The sequence below is a fragment of the Panthera uncia genome, chromosome F2 (assembly GCF_023721935.1).
Source record: "Panthera uncia isolate 11264 chromosome F2, Puncia_PCG_1.0, whole genome shotgun sequence".
NCBI lineage: Eukaryota > Metazoa > Chordata > Mammalia > Carnivora > Felidae > Panthera > Panthera uncia.
In genome coordinates, this window is record NC_064812.1 from 21,045,549 (window position 1) to 21,057,779 (window position 12,231).

General features: G+C 48.4%; 1 protein-coding gene across 1 annotated transcript in view; it reads left to right on the top strand.

Annotated features, from left to right (window-relative positions):
- The first annotated feature begins 222 nt into the window (after positions 1–222).
- Positions 223–12,231, top strand: part of EXT1 (exostosin glycosyltransferase 1) — a 285,668-nt gene continuing 273,659 nt past the window's right edge. Inside the window, exon 1 of the mRNA XM_049632978.1 lies at positions 223–1,847. Within this exon, the coding sequence (XP_049488935.1) occupies positions 886–1,847 (962 nt within the window). The 5' untranslated portion in view covers positions 223–885. The remainder of the gene's footprint in view (positions 1,848–12,231) is intronic.

Consider the following 12,231-nt stretch of genomic DNA (forward strand, 5'->3'; position numbering starts at 1 on the left):
CCCCCCCCCGGACGTGACGCTCGGCCAATGGAAGCGCGGGCTGCGTGGATGGATGAGGTCAGCGCTGTCGTGTCGGGAATGGAATGTGTAAGTGTAACATTCAGAACCGGGTAACATTCGGCGACCGAACGCGGCGGTCGGCGGCGATCGCGCGGGGGCCTGCGAAGCGCCGCTCGGGGCCGGCACTGCCCGCGGGGAGGACGCGCCGCCGCCGTCACCCAGCGCCGCCGCCGCCGCCTCCAGCCGGGCCGCCGCGCGTCCCGGGGGCCGGCCCCGCGAGCGCAGGAGTAAACACCGCCGGAGTCTTGGAGCCGCTGCAGAAGGGAATAAAGAGAGATGCAGGGATTTGTGAGGTTACGGCGCCCCAGCTGCAAGATGCACTAGCCGGCTGAACCCGGGGATCGGCTGACTTGTTGGAACCGGAGTGCTCTGCACGGGAGTGTGGATGAGTTGAAGTTGCTTTCCCGGGGCTCGTTTTCCACGCTGCCGAGAGGAATCCGAGAGGCAAGGAAATCACTTCGTCTTGCCATTGATTGGGCATCGGGAGCTTTTTTTTCCCCCCTCTCTTTCTTTTCCTCCGTCTTGTTGCATGCAAGAAAATTACAGTCCGCTGCTCGCCCGCCCGGGGTGAGAAATATTCAGCCCCGCTTTCTCCCGTCCATTGTGCAACCCAAAGATGAAAGACCGAAGGGGAGAAAGTTAAAGAAATCGCCCACATGCGCTGGATCAGTCCACGGCTTGGGGAAAGGCATCCAGAGAAGGTGGGAGCGGAGAGTTTGAAGTCTTTACAGGCGGGAAGATGGCGGACTGGAGCTGAAAGTGTTGATTGGGAAACTTGGGTGATTCTTGTGTTTATTTACAATCCTCTTGACCCAGGCAGGACACATGCAGGCCAAAAAACGCTATTTCATCCTGCTCTCAGCTGGCTCTTGTCTCGCCCTTTTGTTTTATTTCGGAGGCTTGCAGTTTAGGGCATCAAGGAGCCACAGCCGGAGAGAAGAGCACAGCGGTCGGAATGGCTTGCACCACCCGAGTCCGGATCATTTCTGGCCCCGCTTCCCGGACGCTCTGCGCCCCTTCGTTCCTTGGGATCAATTGGAAAACGAGGATTCCAGCGTGCACATATCCCCCCGGCAGAAGCGAGACGCCAACTCGAGCATCTACAAAGGCAAGAAGTGCCGCATGGAGTCCTGCTTCGATTTCACCCTTTGCAAGAAAAACGGCTTCAAAGTCTACGTGTACCCGCAGCAAAAAGGGGAGAAAATCGCCGAAAGTTACCAAAACATTCTAGCGGCCATCGAGGGCTCCAGGTTCTACACCTCGGACCCCAGCCAGGCGTGCCTCTTTGTCCTGAGTCTGGATACTTTAGACAGAGACCAGCTGTCACCTCAGTATGTGCACAATTTGAGATCCAAAGTGCAGAGTCTCCACTTGTGGAACAATGGTAGGAATCATTTAATTTTTAATTTATATTCCGGCACTTGGCCTGACTACACCGAGGACGTGGGGTTTGACATCGGCCAGGCGATGCTGGCCAAAGCCAGCATCAGTACTGAAAACTTCCGACCCAACTTTGATGTTTCCATCCCCCTCTTTTCTAAGGATCATCCCAGGACAGGAGGGGAGAGGGGGTTTTTGAAGTTTAACACCATCCCTCCTCTCAGGAAGTATATGCTGGTATTCAAGGGGAAGAGGTACCTGACAGGGATAGGGTCAGACACCAGGAATGCCTTATATCACGTCCATAACGGGGAGGACGTGGTGCTCCTCACCACCTGCAAGCATGGCAAAGACTGGCAAAAGCACAAGGATTCTCGCTGTGACAGAGACAACACGGAGTATGAGAAGTAAGTGGCTCGGCTGGCGGGCCTCTGCCGGTCACCCTGGGCCCTGCCCACCTGGGCCAGGTGTGAGGTTGGGGGATGGGGCGCGGCCGAGGGGCCCTCTCTCAGCCTGGGACTGAGCAGCCTGGTTCTGGCGTGTGGCTAGGAGCTGGGGACCCAGAGTTGGATCTCCTCGGGCCAACGGAAAAGCCCGAGCACTTTCGTGGGCCAAGTAGGCGCCCGTGTCTCCCTCTTGCTTGGAAACCCTTCAGGGCCATGTGTCTCCCGTGAAAGGTGTGGGTTTGCTCCAAGTTTGGAGACCGCTTCTTTAGTGGGTGCGGGAGGGTGTTTGTGAGGAGGTCTAGGGACCCCGAAGAGGCTGTAAATCCACCCACAGTCTGGAGACCTTCCATCCCAAGATTGATGCTTTATTTGTTTTTCTCACAAGCTGGGGGGGGGGGGGGGGGGCTGTTTTCCCCGGGGATTTCCCAGCCTCCAGTTGTCAAATTTCTGTAAGCCTTAAATTTGTGTTAGCGCTGCAAGTGTTTTAATTTTAGCTACTAAACTTTCAGTGCCTGTCTGTCCCCTACCCTCCAGGGCATTGGCCTCTGTGAAGGGATACCTCAAGCTGATCTAGGCCTGTGATCTTTCATTCATTCATTCATTCATTCACTCATTCATTCATTCATGTGCATGTTTGTATCCTGTCTCCTTCCTAGGGAGAAGCTGTTTTTAAAATCTGGGCCTCAGCCCCACTGCTGTAAACTCCAGTTGCTAATTTAGATTTTCCTTTCCCTTTTGTCTTTATTATTTGCATGTAAATCGGAGACTTACTCTTTGAATGGGCATGAGATGCCTCCTTACCCTCAGTAGTGAGGCAAGTTTTGTCTAGTTGCTAAGTAACTGAGTTGGATACTTTGTAGCCCTTCTTTCTCTTCCTTTTCCTTCCAGGAACAGTAACTGACACACGGGATTTGGGGGTCAAAGCTAGTTTCCACAAATCTGCTTTAACCTGAGCTTTGGCGGGCCAGTTCCCAAGTCGGTGGGGTCGGAGCCCCAGACTCTCACTTGCATCTGGCTGTGAAAGAGTTAGTGAGCTCCTACAGTGCATTTCCACGTTACGCCAGTTAAAAACCCGAGCAGCCTTGTGCTACCCAGGGAAGGAAGGGGAACCTCTCAGCCGAGTACAAGAGGAACTGGCAGAGGTTGGCAGATTTTGCAACTGATTCATGAAATGCAGAATAGGGGAAACGCTTCGCAGACCTGATTGGCACAGGAAGGGCTATGGTGGGAAGCAGCCCTGAAGATGAAAGGTTTGATTGTTGTCTGTGGATTTCCTCAGACACTCAGGCCTCCGTAGGAGTGATTGGAAGGGAAATTAAAGTCCTCCTATCCTGGATCATAGACAGTGAAAAAGAAAGTATCAAACACTCGAATTCCCCAACCCCCAACACCTCTTGCTTTCCAAGCATAAGAGAAAGCCCGAGGCTAGGGTCAATTATGAAATCTGTATTTCCCCCTTCTTCAGGGGCAGTTGTGTGTGGATGTTGGATGCAATTGCAATGGATTAAAATTTTCTCACAAGGGAAACAAACTGTGGTTAGTAATAAACTGCTTTGTTTCCACAACATTTACATTGACCTGTTCCTTTGGGTGCTTGTAAGAAAAAAATGCTTGTAGCCTTTCAGGAATTTCTTTGTCTGGCTTATGGTGGAGTAACTTGCAATGAAGTCTAACCTACTTCAGTGTCTTCTAAAGCATTCTCACTGAATTTTGTGCAGGGGTCTCAGTGGTCCTCATTCTTCCAGAGCGGCTGGAGCTGAGTTCTCAGTTTAGGAAATCTGAATTGCACATTTCTTTGGGAAACACCCTCAATCCAATAGAACAATCATCTTCTTTACCTTCTTATTCTTCCAAATAAGTATTAAATCTCTACATTCTCCACTGAAGCTTTTTCTAGAGCTTGGCAATGAAGGAAGGAAGGGTTGGTTTCCTAGAACCTCTAATTTTTGCCAATTAAATGTAACTAATTTTTGACCTCTTTGGGATGGGGCCAGGAAATCTGACACCCACACTCTTGTTTTGGTTTATGTTTAGAGACCACAAGGGGTCAGGCCCTCAAGATTGGGTCTCATCTGAAAAGTGGCATTTAGTTAGGAAACCAAGTTTTTTGCTCTTTCTCCCGAGCAGGGATTTCTTTAGCAGAGGCACTTCTGGATGTTTTTCATGTTCCCCTTTTGCATACTTTCCAGCTCTAACCTTGCTCAGTAGGACGGGATGCTGCTGTGGAACGTTTATGTTCATTAGCCTGGTCTACCTGGAGTTTTAACTCCTTCCTCTCCCCGGATTGTCAGAACTCTTGGTCACTGAGTAACAGTGCTTGCAAACATCATCGCCTTTTAGTGTTGCCTTTGAAACACATGCAGATAAAGACTGAGCCCTGAAACACCGTGAGAAATGCGCAGCCAGCAACTGCGTGTTGGGCTCAGAACGAAGAGCCGCTCCTTTGCTCTCTGTTGCTTTCTCTAAGTCTGTCATGCATATCTGAGATGCAGAACTCAAATCCAATGCTAGTGTCCCTTCAGGGTTTTAGAGAAGGAAGTGATAGTGAAGTTAGGTTGTCCAACTCATGTAAGTCTGACTTCTTACTTATGACTTTTGATCTGTCACCTTGAACATCAGTTTATCCTTCTGTGGAATGGGCTTTTGACTGCTCCGGGAGAGCTGTACTCATTCATTTGGTGATGGCTTATAAAAACACGATCAGTTTTCATCCACTTCTCTTCTTTATTAGCAAGTGCCTCTGAAAAGTCTTCAGTTTAATTTGCTCCCCAAGCAACTGACATAGAAGTTTGCTTTGGTCTTACGGGGTCAGATAATTAGATTGAAAATGTATGGTATCATGGCCTAGCTAGGGTATGACAGAATATATATAAGTGCATCAGCTAAGAAAAGAAAAAAAATGCCTTTAGTGAAATTGAGCCTCATGTGATGATAAAGGTTTAGTGCTAAGGGGTTGAGGACTTCCATCTCACCTGCACTTTTGTGAAAATCAGACGTTTATTATTCAAAGTACAAAAGAAAGACACAGAATGAGGGGAAGTACTTTTTCTCTTGTAATAGCAATATTTTTGAGCGCCAGACTTCTAGGACTACATTAAAACATCCATCTTCACGACACCCATAATTAATCGTCATCAGTTACATACATTAACAGATGTCGATGATACTGGCTAAAAGAAGTGGCTGCAGCGATTACATGATTCGTAGTGAAGCTTTAGAGAAATTCTGTTTCACTCCTTTGAGCTTCTCGTGCATCCTTACAGGGCTCCTATATTTCTTGCATGAACTTCGTAGTTCAAATCCCTTGAAAGGGCATTATTGTGAAGCTTCAAATTTGGCTTTCTGAAATAGAAGAAAGAGAAGGAAATGAGAGGTGGCTTCTATCTTTGACCCCTCCAAGGAAGGCAGTGGCGAATATTTTAAGCAGCTCTTCTGGGAACAGGCAGGATTTTGTGCAGGCCTTTTTGATATCTTTCCCTGTGTCTGCTGAAGCTGTACCTCACAGTCTTGGCATTTTTAAGAGTCTTGAAGCTAAGTGATCATTCAGCTTCCAGGATCCTCCTTTCACAGATGTGGAAACTGAGGGATGGAATGTTTCGGGGATTTGCTGAAGGTTAAGAAACTGGTTAGTGGCAGGGGTGGGTGAATTTTCCCCCTTGACATACAGTGCTCCGTCTTCAATTACAGATATACTTGAAAGCCCTCCAGCCACTAGGAGAGCCTTACTGATGCTGTTCTTACGGGATTTCTCTTGGAATCCTCGGGGAAGCTGATGAAGACCTTGGACAAACTTTGAAAAAAGCCCTAGGAACTACATGCATGCACAGCCTGTCACAGAATTTTCTGGGTGGATGCACAGCCGCTGCTCAGGGCATCCTCAGACTTCCAAATTCTTGCTGTAGGGCTCACCTTCTGTTTTTCATTGCTGCCTAAGGTGTAGGTGCCTGCAGCTGTTTCGCCTAAGTAGGAGGTTCTTGGACCTTGCATTTTGGACCTAAGGGATTTGGGGACTGGACTGTGACTTAACCTAACAGAGAAGCAGAATACAGATGCAGTTATAAAAAAAGAAAATGTGCACAACAAGTAGTCATTGTAAATGATTTATTTGTTTACTCCCCATCATCCCAAAGCATATTAACAGACCCCTTGAGCAAGTTCATGAGCCAGCAGTGAACCTTAGGTGAATGCTTTCCTCCTCTGAAATGAAAGGTAGAAATTGTGCTTCTTGGGTTTTAAATGTAAAATATGAGTGCCTTCCCCCCTACTCACCACAGTTGTATGAGAGCACAAAAGCATTTCTAAAATAAACCATACAAGCACAGTTTAAAAATAAAGATAGGGAACATTATGCAAAATTATGAAATTGGCAAATGTGTCTTCTGGTGCCATGGTTCTAGTTTTCTCTGCTCCCCTTTTCTTCCCTCCATCCGAACTTGCTTTCTGGAGAGGACCCAGGAGTCTCATTTATAAGGAATCCCCCAAATAAAGGTAGGGGTGCTATGTGCTACATCCGGGGACGTTTGCATATTGATTGAGTCCCCTTCAACAAAGGACTTGGTTTAGAGTAGAATCTGACCTGAACTGGGAGGAGCCTGCAGGATTTTGTTATATGGCGAATGGCTTGCTCCTGAGGCTTGGACAGGCCAGACCAATGGGAGGCCACCTTTGGTGCTGCTGACGGAGCCAGCAGCTTTAGATGGCACACACTTGGCAGAGGGGGAAGCTGTCACACCTTCCACTGGTGATTGTTCTCTTTGTCTACACACCTGTAGCTCTGCCTCCCCAGAAGACACTGCTAGAAAGTCACCTTGAGTATGCTAATATCACTTCAAAGATTGCACTGGATGCGGCCTGGCTGCTTTGCTCACAACCATCTTGCAAGGTGTCTTGTGAGGCCATTTTACAGATGTGTAAACTGAGACCACAGGTGGCACAGCTCGTAAGTGGCTGAACTGAGACCACAAAGCCAGGTGTTCTGGCCCCAGTTCTCTGGTTCTCACTGAGGCCTGCTGCTGCCTCTGCATAGCTGCTCAGGGTGAACCAGGTCAGGCTAAGTGGTCACTGGATTCTGCAGTCTCCTGAGCGTGTTCCATGTTCAGACGTGAACACCGGGCTCATGTGTCCGTGAGCCTAGTGACTAATTGCTTTCCCTTGGAGGCTCTTCCACTTGTGACCACATTCTTTTAATAAACAGGGACTCCCTCAAAACTGCGAGATTCGTTGAATGCCTGTTATTTGAGCCTTTCAACAACGGTGTGAGGTGGGTTAAATCCCCATTTTACAGATTAGAAAGCAGGCCGGAGAGGGTAGAGTAAGGTGCCCAGAGTCACATGTGGTGAATCAATGGTGGCGTTCTAACCAGGGGTCGTGGATTCCCGAGTCCGTTCTTTTTTCCTCTACAAAATGATACCACCTTAAAGGATCTAATGAAATTTCTACCTTATGCTATTTATTGTGTTTCTTATGTTATTTATTAGTGAGTGTAGTGTGATCCAGGTATTGGTGGATCTTATCTTTGTTTCCACTGCTTTTTAAAAACACATGTTTCCCAAGGAGAAAATTTGGCTCAGGGATGTGATCAAGGTGGCCCCTAATTTTGACATTTAAGCATTGAACTCCTTAAACCCTTCCCTTAAAAGCAGATTCTGCTTTTAGTTCTCTCCTAGAGATCTTCCAAAAAAGAAAAAAAAAAAAGCGAGGAAAAGGGACAATGGGTGACCTTTGCCCTCACCGATAAAGTGCAGGGTTTCCCTTTCTAGTTGTAAGTGAACTGTGAGATGGCACAGCACTGACTGTCGCCCTAGGTAAACAGCATGTTCCAGTGGAAATGGGAGACCCAACGGAAGGTTCCATTTGTGAAAGAAATGCACCACGCCACTGCTCCCGGGTCCTCAGCCTCCGTGAAGAAGAACAGAGCTTAAGATATTATAAAAGTCAGGGGCGCCTGGGTGGCTCAGTCAGTTAAGCATCCAACTTCGGCTCAGGTCATGATCTCATGGCCCAGTCCGTGGGTTCGAGCCCCGCGTCGGCCTCTGTGCTGACAGCTCAGAGCCTGGAGCCTGCTTCAAATTCCATCTCCTTCTCTCTCTGTCCCTCCCCTATTCTCGCTCTGTCTCTCTCTCTCAAAAATAAACATTAAAAAAATTTATAAAAAAAATATTATAAAAGTTACCGAATGCCTTTGTGGAAAATTGGGAAAATAGAGAAGATATAAACCTGCAAACAAATTCCTTCTCTAATCCCCTTGACAAGAGCTCCCTGTTAGGGGAAGTAACCACTATGATCAAGCTTCAGTGTAGCTGGCCTGTGAGCATACACGCCTTTACGAGGGTATCATTGTACCTCTCAGGTCCGAGTGCTTCATATGGATATGTTAGTTACTATTTAATTAATAGGAAGCAAATCATGAATTCCACACATTTTCCTTAAGTGCCTTGTTTGTGCCAGATGCCCAGGGGTTGGAGCTAGGGCTGCGGCCGCGAACAAACCACTCGACTCTCCTTCCCATTCCGGTCCGTCGGTCTTGAAGTCACACTTCAGATGTTTTTTTGCATGTTGCTTTTCTCTTTACATTATCCAAGAACATTTTCCACTTCTACTAAGTAGGAAAATCCTATTAAAATATTAAAATCGGGTGTTAATGGCTGTGTGAGGTTTTTCACTAACCCGTAGCTGGTGCCATTTACATTTTCTTAAGAGATTGGTTGTTGATTATTTCTCATTTTTATTATTACAAATAAGAGTTTTTTTAGTGTTGGTTTTTTTATTATAATTGTTATTGTTTATTATAAGTAAGTCTGTGGTGAATTTCACTGTTGTATTCGTCTTCCCCCCCCCCCCCCCCAGTGAGGTCTCTCAGAAAACATGGCAGAACTTCCTCTCCCCACCCACCCCCCAACTCAGTCTTTTTGAGAGGAACAGCTATTTTTGAGGGGAGGCTGTGCACCCATTTAGTGAAGTAGCCATCATTAAATGGCTGCCTAGATAAACATTTGTAGGTGTTAATTGGTCCTGCAGGGGGTCTTTGAAGCTCCCACAGCTTCTGCTCCCTTTGAAGTTTTGTTTTTGCTGGAGCCAGAAACCTAGGGGAGCCTCTCACTGAGCAGGCGCCCTCAGACTGCCTTCTCCTCACAGCCTTCCCTCAGGCCTGACCTGAGTAGATGTCATTCTCTCAGCGAACAGTATCACTTCGTCAGAGCCCTGTTTCTATTTCCTCCTTATTATTTGTATATTATTGTTGACTCCATGGTGCCTTGGAGGTGGATTGGGGCATCCACTTAAGGTCTGGACTCCTCAGTGCAAACGAGGCCCTCGTCCAAGTGATTTAAAAACCAAGACTGAAAACAAAGCCGGCCACCAGTTTACGACTAGTTCCGTTCAGGGCCTTCTCTGGCCTTCTCTGCATCGTAACTGCTTTGAACAGCAGTGGGATTTGTGGGGATACAGGGCCTCATTTTGTGTGCCTTCTAGTCTTCTCGGAGAACCTTTAGAAGACAGCCTGTGACCCCGGACCGAGGAAGGAAGTGACCCCCACAGATTCATGGATGAGGTGCTCACCCTCTGCCTCAGTTTCCATATCTGCGAGCGGAGACCCTAACACTTACCTCACAGGGTTGTTAAGGGGTTCAGATGAGGCAGTGTGTATGAACCTTCCTTGTAAATGCTAGTGTGTTCTGCAGGGTGGTGTTATTACTAAAAACCATCTTCCTGCCATTTTCTAATCAACTGTAGTGGTTTGCTTAGTTTCATCACTTGGCTTTTCTTTTTTTCTTTTTTAGTTTTTTTAAGTTTATTTGTTTTTGAGAGAGTGAGAGATGGAGCAAGTGGGGGGGGGGGGGGGGGGGGGGAGAGAGAGAGAGAGAGAGAGAGAGAGAGAGAGAGAATGAATATCCCAGTCTGCTGTCAGCACAGAGCCCAGTGCAGGGCTTGAACTCATGAACCATGAGGTCATGACCTGAGCCAAAACCAGGAGTTGGACGCTTCACCGACTGAGCCACCCAGGTGCCCCATCACTTGGCTTTCCTTAACTAAGTCCCAGAAATAACTCTGCTCCTCTTTTCCTTGGCACCTAATCCCCAAGAAATGGCGGTAGGCATTACTGGAAACATAGCTACTGGAAACATAGCTACTGTGTCTGTGGGCTGTGGAAAGACCTACACAGGGCCTTCAAGCCACAGCCTACAGGTGGCATGGAGCAGGGACAGGGTGGTCTCTGGGGCCATCAGGCCCTTCCTTGACTCCACCTTCCCCAAGTTCCCTGGTGGGCTGTTCCAAGAATACAGGTTACCTTTCTGCAGTTGACTTGTGCGCCCTCACCGGCCGAGGGTGACATTTGTGAGGGACCCATCGTAAGAATGGAGCTGAGCTACTCAGTAACCTCCCTGGGCTGGTTCGGCAGGCCCTTAGGTTGCCAAAAGCAGAAAATTACTCAGGTCACTTTAAGCCACAGGATTTATTTGAGGGGACGTGGAACAGACACTCGTCTGGAACTGCTCCAGGAGGTTCTCAGAACTCAGCAGAATATGTTTCTTCCCACTCTGCACCTTGATATCTCCCTTGGCTAGCACCCCTGTGCCTGTGTGTGTCTGCCAGCTACTGCCCTGTCTTTCCTGAAAACTCTTGTCCAGGCCCGGGAGGAAACCAGGCTGGTTGACTTTACTGGCCATTGTTACTCCTTTTGGGGAGAGCCATTCACATTTGGCCACATCTCGGGTATGGCGGTGATCTCATCAGTTAAAAGACTGCCCCGCCACTTTGCCACTCTAGATTTAAGTGGCCATCCTTTTGCAAAGAACAGCCTAAAGTTGCTTCCTGGAACAGGGGACTGTGGTTAGGGGAAGTTGGCGGTGGCAGGCACTGTTGAAGCCATATCCTGTTGGCATGACATATTTGAGCCCAGATGATGACGGCGATAATGGCAATAGCAACTAATCTTTCTTGAGAGTGTACTGTGTGCCTGGTGATGGGCCGTATCTCCTTCAGTCTTTATGCCCACCCAGGAGGAAGATACGCATTTTGGATGCCTAACTGAGACAGAGGGTCTCTGTGAGTCACTTACCTGAGAGCGCACACCTGGGATGTGACCCAGGCCCGCCCGGCTGCTGAACCCGCGTTCTTTCCCAGTAAGCTCCTTACTGCTTCTGCACAGCTGGGCTTGATGTCAGAAAGACCACATCCTCACCCACAACAGTGTGATCGATTATCCCTTGGACTTGCCCCCTAGTATTTATTTAATCTTACTTTAGAGAGACAATTCTAACCAGTTTGGCAGTCTGGTTTCTCAGCCCACAGTAGATTAGAAGCAGTAAAATGTAAAAAGAGGGGGATTCTTGCGGACAGATCTAGGAGGACGGGACAGCCGGCGATGTGAACGTGAGGAAGCAGGCGAGGGAGTTATAAACCGTAATGCCCAGAAGAAGGAAAGAAGCACTACGGTTGGAGAACAGCTGGCTCAGTGCCCGAGACAGTGTCCTAGAGACTCTTCGGGGAGTGTCCCTGTAAACCCCACCGCCTAGTGCCACGCCTGTCACAGGCATGGCTGCTTTAAATATCCGATGAACGACACCGTGGGCCATCGTTGATGTACGCCGTCCTTTGTTAAAGAAAGTAGAGGAACAAGTAGTGCGTTTTATAACTTTTTCTTTTAACCCTGACGGTTAAAAGCAAAATGTTTTGCTGCTCCTAAGAGTAAGTTCTCCATTTGAAAATTTGTCTACCAAGCCTAGGAAGTTCCCCAAGGGCTCTAGATACATGGGGTGCCCTCGGAATTAGCATTGAATTTCTGGGTGTTTGTTGCTAACTCAGATTTCTTGGGGTTTATGACACATATCAGTACTTTAAAGTTATGAGAAATGAAAAGTTTCCTGGTATTGCGGTGTGGGCCTGTGACGCTAGCTACTCTTGATTGACTAATACCCAGAGTGACTTGGGCCGTGGGCTCAGGTGAGAGAGTGGCCCCGGGCCAGTGCTGGCCGGCTTGCCCCAGGTGTGGCACATAGAGGTTGGAGATTGGAGAAGGGAGGTGCCCATGAGAGGAGAGGAGGCATGAAGTGTGTGGCTGAGGGGTCGTCCTGGCGGGCGTGTCAGAGCGCGTGACCTCAGCTTGCTTTGCCTTTTCCCCGCACCCAGGGGTGCCCGGGATGGGCACTGATGGGTGGAGGTATAACATGGATTTCACGCTTCCTGCATGTGGTCTGGCACCCTGACAGGTTGGTGGAAATCACCACAGCCCCTGATGGAAACTACGACCTGCCACCACCCTAGCTGGACTTGCCTTGGAGGCTTCTCCTAGTTTGACGTGATATCAAGGTGGGGTTGGTCCAGCTCTGCCTGCCTGTCCTGCAGC